This window comes from Mycteria americana, chromosome 6, assembly GCF_035582795.1.
Source record: "Mycteria americana isolate JAX WOST 10 ecotype Jacksonville Zoo and Gardens chromosome 6, USCA_MyAme_1.0, whole genome shotgun sequence".
Classification (NCBI taxonomy): Eukaryota; Metazoa; Chordata; class Aves; order Ciconiiformes; family Ciconiidae; genus Mycteria; species Mycteria americana.
In genome coordinates this window covers 14,902,466-14,915,975 of record NC_134370.1, presented here as the reverse complement: position 1 = coordinate 14,915,975, position 13,510 = coordinate 14,902,466, and the positions used below count along the sequence as shown (strand labels likewise).

The 13,510-nt window shown below is 42.8% G+C and overlaps 1 protein-coding gene across 5 annotated transcripts in view; it reads right to left on the bottom strand.

The window, feature by feature from the left end:
- Nucleotides 1-2,645: 2,645 nt before the first annotated feature.
- The window catches only part of SH3PXD2A (SH3 and PX domains 2A), a 268,655-nt gene continuing 257,790 nt past the window's right edge, over nt 2,646-13,510 (bottom strand). For all 5 annotated transcript variants that reach the window (XM_075504614.1, XM_075504613.1, XM_075504616.1 and 2 more), the window contains 2 exons: nt 11,305-11,424; nt 2,646-11,173 (listed from right to left, as the gene is read on the bottom strand). In XM_075504614.1, the coding sequence (XP_075360729.1) occupies nt 9,278-11,173; nt 11,305-11,424 (2,016 nt within the window). In that variant the 3' untranslated portion in view covers nt 2,646-9,277. The remainder of the gene's footprint in view (nt 11,174-11,304; nt 11,425-13,510) is intronic.

The following is a 13,510-nucleotide window of genomic DNA, read 5'->3' as shown; positions in this document are numbered from 1 at the left end:
AATGGACTCCCGCCTGTAAACTCTCTTAAAAAGAAAAAAAAAAAAAAAAAAGCAACTCTCAGTTATTCCTTCTCATATATACTGCAACAGAAACCACACCAGCTTCTAGACCTTCTCCCAAACAGAATGGACAGAATGGTTCCCATGTTAGAAAACAAACAAGCAAACAAAAAAAGACAAAAAAAGTGTCACCAACTTGACCACACACACTAAGGCCAGCCACACATTTCTCTATCTCTGGTCACCGACATACTCTCCCAAGCTCCCACCAGGTACATTCCCACCACCTAACCACTAGAAAATGGAGTGCTACACCAACACAGAAATGACAACAGCATCTAATATTCAAAGTCACATTAAGAACATCAACCATCTAGGAAACCCACTGCAAAACCTCACTTAGAGCAGGCCTAAATCGATTTTTTTTTTTTTGTCAAATACAAATTTGGGACAGCAAAACCCATAGGGGTTTCCAGTCCAGACACGTGCAATTGCTCTGCTAACAGAGAGGAGCACAACTGCTCCAACAGATTTCAGCCTTCATTCAATAACAGGTTTAGGCTCCCAATAACTGACTACCCACCATTTCCAGAGACAATTTCGGCTAACTAACAGCTCTGGAAACAGCTACAGATGTATGTGTCCAACTGAGCTGCTTTCAACACCCACCTTGAGTTATCTGCATCTGAACGTCAGCCTAAGCACCATCAAACTGCTGGCAAGACCTCTCCTGACATGAAATTTGATATTGAGTTTTCACCGAGGAGGCTCATCTGCTTGATTCTCCCCAAACATTGCAGGCAGAGTAATGAACACTGCAATTAAATCTGCAATTAAAGGAACAGCACTGATAAAATGTGAAATTAGCCAGACAGCAGAAATGCACCTACTCTGTGCACTATTGACCCCGCAACACTCAGTTTGGACCCTTAGTACAAAAAAGTCATTGTAATGCTACACGCACTTTGCTTTTGCAATACTCCAGGTTTGAACTCACCATGAGTAATGAGCAAGTCTTTTCAAGCAAGCCTATTCAGCATGCTGCAGAAAAATTCCTCCTAGAGACTGGAAACAATTATAACTCCCCCCCACCCCCCCAATCCAAGACAGGAAATAGTTAACTCAGCTATTCAGTGAAATATTTTATTTTTTAAAAGGTTTCTTTTTCATTCCTTTTTTATTTGCTCCAGTTCACTAATTGTTACAGGCTAAGTTCCAATGACTGCACTATTCTCTTCTGTCCTGCTTCTAGGGGATGGAAACAAACTGAACCTGGATGCTTGGGGGACCCAGAGTCAGAACAGAATTTGATGCCCGCCCCCCCCCCCAGTCTAAACCCCAAGGGTGATGATGGGATTTTGTATATTTATTATGACTCCCCTGGTGACCCAGAAGCAGTTCAAGAACAAGCTCTCAAACCACAAAAGAACTGTTTGTACAGAGAAAGCTGCCATGTTGCTTAAATTTCAGACAAATACAGAGTCACTAACACAGCTTTGAAGGAGAATATCTGGAGAAGCCTGAAATATTTTCATACTAAATGTTATACTTTAAAAATTCTCCTACAGTGCCAAGTGATTCTCCCTCCCCTCTGTTTTTCTCCTCCACCAAGCAGGGACCAAGACAGACAGGTACCATTGTAACCAAATAACCCTGAGCATCAGGGAAAGATCACTAAACCCAACATTTCCCTGAAGTGCCACTAGCACAGGGTTGTTTCACAGAGGGCCAACACAGGCAGGCCTAGAACAGCTGCTCTTGCCCTCTCCATCAGCCGAACCTCAGTGTATGCGAACTCCCAGACACACAAACTGCCTCAACGACAACAAACATATAGCCCATGTTTGTCTGTCTTTGGTGGATCATTGGCTTCAGGACACAGATTGTCATAGTGTATCACGGAGTGTGAAACTCAACTTTTCTCAGTAATGAAAAATCCTAACGCAGAGCAGTGTTGTATTAAAACCATCTATACAGAGAAAGCGCCTGCAGTGTCAGACCCAGTAATTTATGGCCTTATTAGAAACATCTTTTTCCTTATATTTTATCTATCCCTCCCCTGCCAATATAGTTACCTCATTCCTTTCCAAATTATCAACATAATTCCCATTATTTTGATTCAGTAACAAACAGGAGTCTCAACTCAGGACAGTAGTGGCTTATGCTGACAAGAACAGGTCTGTAAAACGCCAGTGTGAAACTTTAAACCAAATTTATTTATTAAAAAAACAAACACAAAACAAAAAAATTGCACTCTCCAACTAGAATCAATGCTACCTTGATGCAAGAACAAATGAAGAACATTGTTGATGGGACCAGCCCAGCCCTGACATTATAAAATGGGAGAAACTAATTTGTTCTGCCTACGCCAGTCAGGTCCACATGTGGTGCAGCGCAGCTTTCGCTCCGGGAATCGCTGCAGAGCCCTAGCCCTGATGTGAAGGCACCCAAGAAAAAAAGATCCCTCACTCCACCCTTGGCAATGCATGCACACCCTACAAAACTGACACCCCAAAGTAGAGTTATGGGTGACTTATTACAGATATCTCTGCTTTGCTCCGAGTGGCGTCTAAGACGGAGGAGGAAAAGCAGCAACAGCAACCTACATCCCAACCCAAAGTCAACTGACTGCAGGGGCTTCTGGATCCAGCCCGACATACAGTACTTTATTTGAAAATTACAGACACATGCAACAGACGTGACTACTGAGCAGCACAGAGGGACAGAAAGAGAAATACAAGCACTGGGCAGAGCTAGCAGAGGCCATCAAACAGTTCAATGTGCAGACACATTCCCCATGCATCGCCACATTGGTGGTCCCTGCTTCTACCAAGCAACTAAAAGCAAATGAAAAAATAATAACTTACATAAACATTTGCTCTCAGACCATCATACTGGTACTGTTGGCAGCTATCAAACACTGCATTTATACACAGCACTTCACTACATGGCTAAATAGCATCTGAAGTTGCCAGAGAAGGAGCCGCCGGTGATGGGAAGCCACCAGCAAGTAGCAGCAAAGCTCCAGTTGGTTTTAAAAAGCTGCAAGACCTGGAGGGAAGTGGATCATGGCATGGCAGCACCGAGGCTCAGTGGTCCTGTGCACCCTTGGGAGGTGTAGGAACTGAGTGCATGGCGCTTGCTTTTGCTGAGAATGGTCCATGCTGAGCGTCCGCGAGATGCTTTGCTCCACTGTGGATCTTCTGTCAGTGTAACTCTACTGATGCTCATGGACTGCTTGCCACTTTAAACAAGAGCACGTGAAAGAATTAAGTTGGCTCCTCAAAACCAGATTCATTTGTAAAGTATTAGAGGTTTTCCAAAATCATGTAATTGGTACTATTTCAGTATGGCTGCAGAATTCAGTTTTTCTGTTGAATGCCAAGGTCTCTGGTAACATTAAGGCTTTTTGACAAACTTAAGAACAGCAGGACAAAAGTTAAGCAGAAAGCTGAGGTACACTCCCTCTCCAGGGACATGAACTAGAGCCACAGGAGATGTACTCCCTGGAGCTCAGACAATCAAATGCTCTGGCTTTCACATTTCTCTTGCATCTTACAAAAACAGTCCAGTTTTTCAAAGGTAGTAGATTTTGCTGCTACCTGGAAAGTCACATTATTTTGGACAGATGGAAGTTCTCCTTCCATTGAAATAGAATTTAAGACAAACCCTCTTTTGAAAGGGAAAGTTTCTGCCCAACTTTATTTTGGACCTGAGAGATCAGCCTTTGCAAGCCAAGAAATATGAAATCAATACCCAAATCAGCTGTGAAATTCTGCAGGTGAGAACTAACCCAGATGAAATGGGGACTTTTTCTTAGATTAACAATAAGGAGAGAAAAAGAAATGAGGACCTGTAAAAATATTCCCATAGCTCTTGCAATAAATACAAGTAACAATACAGTATCAAAACTTGGGACTGCACCAGCAGAAGTATTTTCCCTTCTGAAGTTATCATCAATTCTGAAGCGTAACAGAGGACATAACCAGCAGAGACATACCAGAAGACAATATCATGCATGGATGACATACAGAGTGTTTCAAGCATAGCTCAGAAGTCCTGTATTGACAAGTATGTTAATGCACATTCTATACACAATCCTGGCAACATGCTGCATAATCCTTATACTTTCAGTAACAGGTGATGCTTCTTTAATGAAAAGCAGCCGTTCCTGCCCCAAACTACCCCAGCTATCAGTCCCTACCTACCAAAGGGTCCTGTTTTCATCCAGCTGCCCCCTCCCCTGCATTTCCCCTTCCCCTAAGAGTGCATGAATACAAAATTGCAAACATTTCACACTGCACGTTCCACTCCAAGTCCTGGATGAGGGGCCTGTTTATTCTATGAATATTGCACTTATCCACTCATTGGATTTGTTTTTTCTCAAGAATGCAGAGTATTTGGGAAAAAATAGAAAAAATTAGTAGGATATAACACAGGAAAATATGAGTTATTGACAAGCTAGCTATGATGATCTAAAATTAAATAGTACTAGTCCTATTCTGTTAATACTAGTAATATGAAAATAATGAATGCTTTATCAAATTCCCTTGTTTTTCATATAAGATAATAGCAGTAACTTTCTTTTTAACTGAGGAAAGCAATGAATATATATTACAATAAAATACGATTCATTAAGATCTGAAAGTGATGAAAACAATTATATAATGCCTTCGTCAAACTTTTTAGCATCATAACGGAAAGAGTCTTCGGGGTGCGTATCCACAAGGGCCAAACCCATTTTTTAGCTATACCTGTGCAGATGTGAAATTCCATTTTTAAGAGTCTAACCGTGAGCCAATTTCAATCCTTCATTACTGTATATTTGCTATTACTGTACACATCAATTTAAAAACTTCCTGTTGACACATTAGTTAAGTATCCCAGCATGCACCCATCATATCCTTTCTCTTGAAAAGTTTGGCTTGCAAAGGACTGGTACATACGACTACACCCACCCATTGCAAGGTGTGAGAGCTAAAACAATTACCAGGAATCGCCTCCCACGAGGAAGGGCTGCTAACACAAACATATTACTCTTGCTGTTATGAGGAAGTGTTTTGAAAGGGGAGACAAGGGAAACCAGCAATTAAACTTTTCAGGCATTATATAAACCTCAATAACGAACTCAGAAGTGCTCATTATTATTAAAGTTGCAGTATACAGCAAGACACAATTTTCACATTCTTAAATTTTGTTCTCTGGCATTGGAGTTTGGATTTTCTGCTGGTCCAAATTCAAGACTTTTTGGAAAGCACGGACAGCGGGCGAGAGCAACGCAGTGACATCAGCCGCCTCTTCCCCCGGAGGAGGGCCCCCTTCAGCTGCAAATGGCTTTGCCTAAGCCCTGCAGAGCTCTTCCTCTTAACAAGCTGGTTCAAGAATAAACCAGAAAAAGATAAATTTAAACAGTACTATTGATTTCTGCATTGAGTGTTCACTGAGGTGTACGTTACATTTAAATATTGCTCTTGATCCAGTGTCAGTTCTGACAAATTAAGTAAATAAAGCTTAAGGCAACATTAACATTTTAGAAAAGAGCTAAAACACTTCTAGCACTACACTGTCCTCTGAGGCACCCTGCCAGGTTTTCCTGCCCTGCAGTCAGCCTTTCTGATTTAGCTTAAGGCCTTTCACTCTGTTTCACAGCTAACAGTGGAAAGGGCTTGCTATTTCAGGTATCAGTGGAGCTGACCAAAACTAGCTGCTCACCGGTGGAAAAAATAATTCTTTTCCTGATCTCTCTCAGATGAAAGAATCAAAAGAGAGATCAATGAGAGATGCTGTGACAATGGTAAGATGGAAGGGGGAAAAACTGCATTGGGGGGTATTTGCTTTAAAAGTGCCCTTTCAAACACAAGCAGTCAAAACAGCCACCAAATAAAGGAAAGCCCAAACCGAAGCTTTCCCACCAGGCGGGAAGCCCGGCATGCCAGGCAGTGGCCCACATTCATTTCTAGCATCAAGCAGGTCATTTGTGCCCCATCCTTTCTGCTGGTGCAGGTGGGGGCAGAGGGAGGAAGGAGGCCACGAGCATGGCTTTGCGGCCCATCTACGGGCTCTGGCCTCTCCTCAGGGGGCCATGAAGCCTTTGAGATGGCATAAAGGAGCAATTGAGCCATGGGACACCAGGCTGCTGCTTGAGAAAACCCTGGCAGTACTGCAGGCACCCTCATGCTGTGTCATCCCCTGCGCTGCTTGGAGCTTGGCAAACTGCCTCCCTGCAAAAGCCAGAGCTAGAGAAGCAAGCCAGCAAGGTGGAAAGGGAGCTGTGGGACAGACTGACATCTGTTACAGAGCTGGCCCATGTTTCACAGGCAAATCCTGAAGCCCTCACACTAACCTGAGCCTCGCGGCGAGCCCACATCCACCAGGGATCAGCCTCATGCAAGGCACACGGCAGCCAGGCACCACAGCCATCTGCCAAAAATGGCTTTGCCACCCCAAACTGTGCAAGGACTCCTGCAGTTCAGAGGTGCTCTGGGCTCGGCTTTGCTGGATGCACGTGCGAATATTTATAGTAGTCTGGGCTCTCCCGTCTGCGTGCTGCTCTCCTCTCCCTGGGTAGGGGCTCACATCACGCCGCACCGTACTCAGAGAATTCAGTGGCTCAATGCAGAAGATCTGGGAGCTGTGCTTTTGCATCCCCCCAAAGAGATGACCTAGTGGGAATGTCTTTAAACAGAACTTTAGAATATTTTAAATAATAAGTTAATTCTTAATAAATATGTGCTTCAAGAAAATGATAATTATATACTGCACCTTTAAATAATGCACTTAGTTCTCTGCATTGGCTTCCATTTTGGTTTCTTTTATTGTTAAAGTGCATTAATTCAAAATAATGAACCACTTCCGCATCATTATTGTTAAAATAAATCATAACAACATTAATACGAGTCACTAAGTCACTACTATTAGTACTGCAATCTAGCAGATAACTCTATGTATTGCTCTATTTAATACTGTCCAGCAGAAGAATATAATACTTCTATTATAATCTCACAACAGCTCCAGCAGTCTTTTATGGCTGCTACCATACTAGTACAACTGAAAATGGGGAGAAGTATGAGAGACAGGGCCACAATGCCTCAGATACACATCCAGTAAGATGTAGCTAACTGGATATATACATATATATTATATAGTAAGATGTTAAGGTACAAAGAGGACCCTGCACACTGTGATACAAGCTGTTGTGCAGATACACCACCTCCTCCTGCCACCACAATTTAAAGGGATCCCAACCAAACAGCCTCCCTCCCCACTTGGATGCAGAGAGCTGCTCGAACCACAGCACTGTTCGTAGCCAGTTGTGGCACCTGGATGTTGTTTCAGCTACCAAAAGGACATCAGTCAGGTTAGCTGTAGGCAACTCTCTCAATGTTACCATGGAAATTAATAAAAACCCCAAACCACAAAAAAACCCAACAACAACAACAAAAAAAGACAGGAACAACGTATAAATTGTGTATTTTTTTTTTGGCAGAGAAACATCCCCAGTAACACACGATATTGTTGTGCTATTTTACTCAGCCCCTTGATCCCAGCTATTTTAAAGTCTTTATAATGTTTACCTTCCAAGCCAAATCGGTATGAAACTCTGGGGGGAAAAAAGGGCATGTATCATTTTGTGTAAACCAGTAGTGAAATGGTCTGCCCCCTCCCCCTTAAAACAGATTTACAATGCTGCCTATTATTTAAAGGAACTAGATACTGATCTTGAGTGATTAACAAGGCCATTAAAAAAAAAAGCATGACTTCCTCAAGTACAGTAGGGATTTAGCCAATGATGATTACAGTACAAGAGTTGGCTACCTCACGAATAACTCTCTATTCCTAGCCTTTTCCAATGGATGCCTCTTCCATTTCCCACCACACTACTCTCACCATGTGCCATGTTTCAGAGCATGAGTTAAGAAAGGCAAACAGAAATGGAACTAGAAGAGGCAGCTTCCTGGTTAGATGCACTGTAGACCTAATTTCTTTGATATTAAATCTCTGAGCCTGAGAAGCCCAGGCATGCTTTCCAATACAAATGTACTTTTTGGATTCAAGTGGGAACAGAAACACATATTTGGCTCCTACTTCAGTTTTAAGTCTCTTCTGGTAAAACAAGACAAAAAAAAAAAATAAAGTAACCCAAGAATGCACAGAAAAGACAAAAACAAAACACAGAAAAACAATTCCCCAAAAATATACAAATTAAGGATGTGCAGACTGAGTTTGATGGCTTTTTTTTCCTCCCTCATTGTAAACACTGATGTTGCAGAAGGTTACGGCTATTTCTAACTAATACCTTGGTGGGCTCTGCCAGCAGTCAGCACGCTTGGATTTGGACCAGATTGCAAAAACAGAAGTAACACATTTGACAGCTTTGTCTTTAGTGTCTTAAGGGACTTCTGTACATTTTGATATTATGACAAGTTTTAAGAAACCCAACTCCAGGAAGAGAATCAACCAGGATCACCTGGCAGGAGTCAGGCATGGAACTAAATACGGAGCCTACAAAGTAATCGACGTGCTCAAGCACGGGGTTTGTAGGTTTGTTTTTACAAGCACCAGTAGGCATCGCTGCCTTAGAACACCTGAAATCCCAACTCAAAGAACATGACAGAACGAAAGGAAACAAAAGCCCCCAACCAACACCACCTCATTGGCTTTTCCGGTGAGTTAGCAGTAACAACAAAACACAGCTGAAGTCAGAGACCAAATCTCTCTGCGATGAAAAGGCTCCAGCTCTGGACCAACCAACTGTTGAGAACAGTAAGAAAAAAAAGTGAACATCTCCAAAGGATTAGAGTCCCTCTGTGTTTCAGAAACTTCCATTCGCTTCTCACTAAGTTGTGGAAACGCATCCAAAACTCTTGGGTATTCCACGTACGGACAAGAACGAGGAGAAAGGGAGCCAAGATTGTAAAACAGAGTTTGGCACAAAACTCCCCAAGTAGATGCATGTGTATTTCTCTCTCACAAAAGGCACACATTTGGTTTCCTATCAATAATGGGAAAGATGGGATGTCATACCCTGTTACACATACAAGATTATTAACAACTTCACAAAAAGGCATTTGACTATGCTGCATCTTCCTCATAGGTGATTACGACACGTTAACCCCACAAACCTCTCCAGAACATGGCCGATTTGTCCTCAGCATAGACTCCTTTGTCCCTTTGTACAAACTGGAGCACAGGGAAACGTCTTTTTGTGTAGCAATTGTTTTTTCCACATGTACACAGCAGGAACAGTATAAATTAGGGAGGTTAAAGTTATGCAATATTAGTTCTTTTTCTCCAAGTAATTTGAGGGCACCCAGCCTTTGAATGGCTTCACGCCATTCATGATCTGGCAGTACCACCAGCCATTTGGGTTCCTTTCGAGGACTTCCATGCAGACACCTTCCTGAAACCCTGCAGTCTCCTCATCTCCTTCATAGTCTGCAATGGAGACATAGATGTCCTTGAGATTGTTGTGGATGAACTGGGATTTCTCAATGGGCTTTGGCCTGACTGTGGACACAGGAATCCCATTCCTCTGGGTAGGGAGGTTGGAGGTGGTCTCCGAGCCCTCTGTACCTGACCGCTCAGGCTGCTTTCCCTTTGCATCACCAGGCTGTGACCATGCGTTGCTGAAGGACGAATTCCGACGGACGGTCCTAAGATGATCTGTAGTTGTTAAAGACTCATTTCTGCGCAAGGAGCATGACAGGTTGTTATCCTTTGGTGGTGGAGACACAAACACTGACTGTGGCCGTACGGCAAGTTGCCTCACACCATTCCTCATTTTGACTGCCCCTGATGGTTTTGAAAAACCACCAGGAGGTTTGCTTGGGATGGGTGGTGTTGCGCGTTTGCTCTGGTTGATGGTGTTCAAAGCCTGAACCCTCTTCTCTATCTTCTCTAAACTGTTTGACTTGTTTTCATTTTTCCTGTTCCTGCCAAATGAGGCATCAGTCTCTGCTGACGTGGTTTCTCGCTGGTTATCAGGCAGAGCCAAATAATGGGAAGGAGCCCAGCCTTCCATGTCTCCGTATTTCAGGTACCACCATCCACTGGCTTGCTTTTCTAGCACTTCCACTTCTACTCCTGCTGGGAAGCAAATTTCAGAATCCTGTACCTTTTGGTATGAGTCAGTGGTCACATAGAAGCATCTGGATTCATTTTCTTGTTCAGTTTTGGCTGGATGGCTAGAGCAGAAAATGCCACGGGAAGGAGCTGTAATGAGATCAGCTGAGCTCCTCCTAACAGGATCGTCTCGGTTTTCAGAAGCTGTGTGGGGGGGGCTCTCGGACTCTTCACTTCTTGAACCTTTAAGTCCACCTCTGAGTTGCCCAGTTGGCCTCAGCTGACGCCTTAAAGTGCTGATATCCATCTTTTCTTGGCTCTGAGAGTCTGCCTTGTTCAAGAAGGGTTTGGGCCTAACAATTGGCTTTGCTCTAATGGAAGGACTCTGCCCAGGCTCTTTCTTCATGCCTGTTCTTGGCATGCTACGTAAGCCAACATCTGAAGCTGACCTTGGTTTTGTCTCCTCGCTCCTGGAATAGTGACATTTTCCAAGATCGGGCTGGATGTTTTTGTCCGTCTTGAGCTTCACAAGTGATGATTTAGGAGAGCTGGAACATGGAGAATTCCTTCGGATCAAGGAGAGAGAGGAGCTTTTCTGAGAATCGGAGTCTCCACTAGATTCCTTATTGGACAAAGCATCTTCCACATAACGCCTGAATCCCTCATTCTCATAGATGGTCTCTTCTTCATGAGCAACATCTTCTGAAGACTCTCCTACTTTGAACTTTGCTTTCTGAAGTGATGACACAGGAGAGGGCTTGAGGGGCTGAAACAGTCGTTTTTCAGGAGTGCCCTCTTCACGATGACTTTCACTCACTTCACACTCCGAGTCAAAGCCAAAGGCAGGCACATCATACTCAGGTTCTTCGTATTTCAGCTTGTGGGGAGAGTCCTGGGTATCTCCTGAAGAAACCGTTCCAGGAGTTGTTCCTTCTTCAGAGTCTTTTGGTTTACTGGGAGGTGCTGGCGGAGGAACTTTTGGGCGGGTTAAAGTACTGGTTCTTCTGTTTAAATTCGGCTTCTTCCTCTTGTCAATGTAAGATGCTGGAGCCCATCCTTCCTTCTCTCCAATCTGCACATACCACCAGCCACCAGAATTCTTTTCAATAACCTAGGAGATGACAAGGAACATGTTACTTAGACAAAAATCTCAACCAATTGCTTTCCACTCCTCCCCTTTCAATCCAGTCGCCTGCAATAGCCAAATATTACAATTTTTCCAGCTGTACTGTTAAGTCTCACCTCTGCTTTTTGTCCTCCACGAAAGCTTATGCCATCAGAGATACACGACTGGAACTCTGCAATGGTGTAGTATTCCACTTCCACGGAGGGTGGCTCTGGTGGCTTGGGCAACTGAAAACCCTACAGTAAATAGGAAGTTTTGTTCAATTAAACCAAAGAAACAGTGGGCTGAAAAGCAGTATGAAAAAATATTTGCCTTTATTCACTAAAACTCTTCCTTCTTCCTGCGCTACTTCCTAACGACAACTTCCCAGTTCTCCAGAGTGGAAGCTGATGTATTGAGATGGGCCACAAGAGAGAAGCCTTTCAAAATACGCACTGTTCATACCACCTTCACCAGCTATTAAAACTGTGATAATCTTTACCTGAACAGTAAAACATTTTACTGATGGGCCATAAAGCGTGTGCTGCCATTTCAGTCTCAGTAACAACAGCCCATTTACTCTGAGATTTTGTCTAGAAAGACTCAGTATTGGATGGCTTGCCACAACTATAGAAAATGGCATTGCAACAGGCACGTAATAGCTTCTAGCTATCATCAAATATACTACTTTAAAATGTAATCCTAATGAATTGCTCTTAATCTGCTGCTGGATTTTTAAACAATCTGAAATAGTCAGTGATATGAGCTAGTGGGCATCTGTTGTAGCAAGAAACAAGGATAATATCATAGACCCCTATGAAGAGCTTTGCTCAGCTAAAGTGGTAGAAGAAAGGAAGGACTTCACTATAGGATCAAAAGATTCCAGTTCCTCCTTGTAACAGAGACCCAGAACCTCTACTCAATCCCAACACAACCTGCATTTAAATTGCATAGAGGCTCCATGAGAAGCAGGACACTGCTATTTACAGGCATTCTGGCAGCATACCAGACTCCTCTAAAGGCACTCCACTGAGTGCCTTTACATTAAGCTGTCACATTTTAGAGCTTGTTACAATCATTTTTAAGGTGATAAATGGGATAAGAGTCCTTTCAAGAATTTCAATATCGAAAGCTTTTCAGATTAGCACATTGCTCATCTACAGAACGACTAGATAATGGTGGAGCTTCACAGCTTCTGCACTTCATTGCTTATGATTCTAACACAAGAACTGCAGTATGTCAGGATCTCTTGAACATAGGTCAGACCTGCCACAGACAGACACAGGACAGCCAAGGACACAAAATGATCCTAAGCCATTAATGGAAGAAAGGCAAATTGCATACTGTGCTTTATTCACACGCTTCTCCATTTCTAAGAAATCCTCGTTGTAACTAACAATCCATGTTTCATCACGCACAGCATGTGGCATTTTACAGAGGATGCATCACTGCACCTTAGGAACCGTGTCTAACAATGTTATAATTGGATGTTTCTGCACTATAAATGCTGAAATACAGCAGAAGTGCAGCATAATAAAATGCCTTCAGATAATAGGATGGTTTGGATTAAATGAAGATAATTGGAAACAGCAGACATGTTCAGGGTTTCACATATATTATCACTGTTATTTTTAGCATGGGATTAAGTGTAGTAGTCTTGCCAAAACAAAGTCTAATTGAAAATAGTGCAAAGAGAAATAGGAAGACAATGCTAATATGCTATTCATCTAGTTTGTTAAGAGGCATCTCAGATGACACAGAAAAATTACAAGTCACATAGTGCTCATAAAGGATACAGCAAAGATTAAACGCTATGTATTGCCTAGTTATAAACAAGTTATTAGCATGACTTTTGTGCAAATAGACTACTGAGTAGTTCCTGTCTGAAGATGACAGTCTTAATCTCAAATTGGCCAAACTTCCACAATTCTAGCTTTAATGATAAACAATCATAGGAGGTCTCATTCCTGTAGCACACATCCTTCCATAAGACCCCAAGTCACTTTAAACATACACAAGAGTGAAGCTTAGCCACCTCAAAGATGGTAGCAATGGAAGGAGGGAAGACGTTCCCAGTTGTTAAAGACAAGAGAAGGTCAAAAGATCCAGTCTGGGCTAAAGACACCCAGAGGAACTTTAAACCTTCTGGGTCAGCCAAACGGGCTTTAACGCTCATGCACAGAACGTAGCAGCTCTAGGATGTTCTCCCTTCAGTTCAATACCTGCTTAGTTGGGGCAACATTTTGAAAGACAGAAATCCCCAATTAACATTAGGATGTCCAGAGGTCTGCTCAATAGTTAAACAATAAAATGAACAGGCGTGCAAATAAAGGGTCTCTCAGA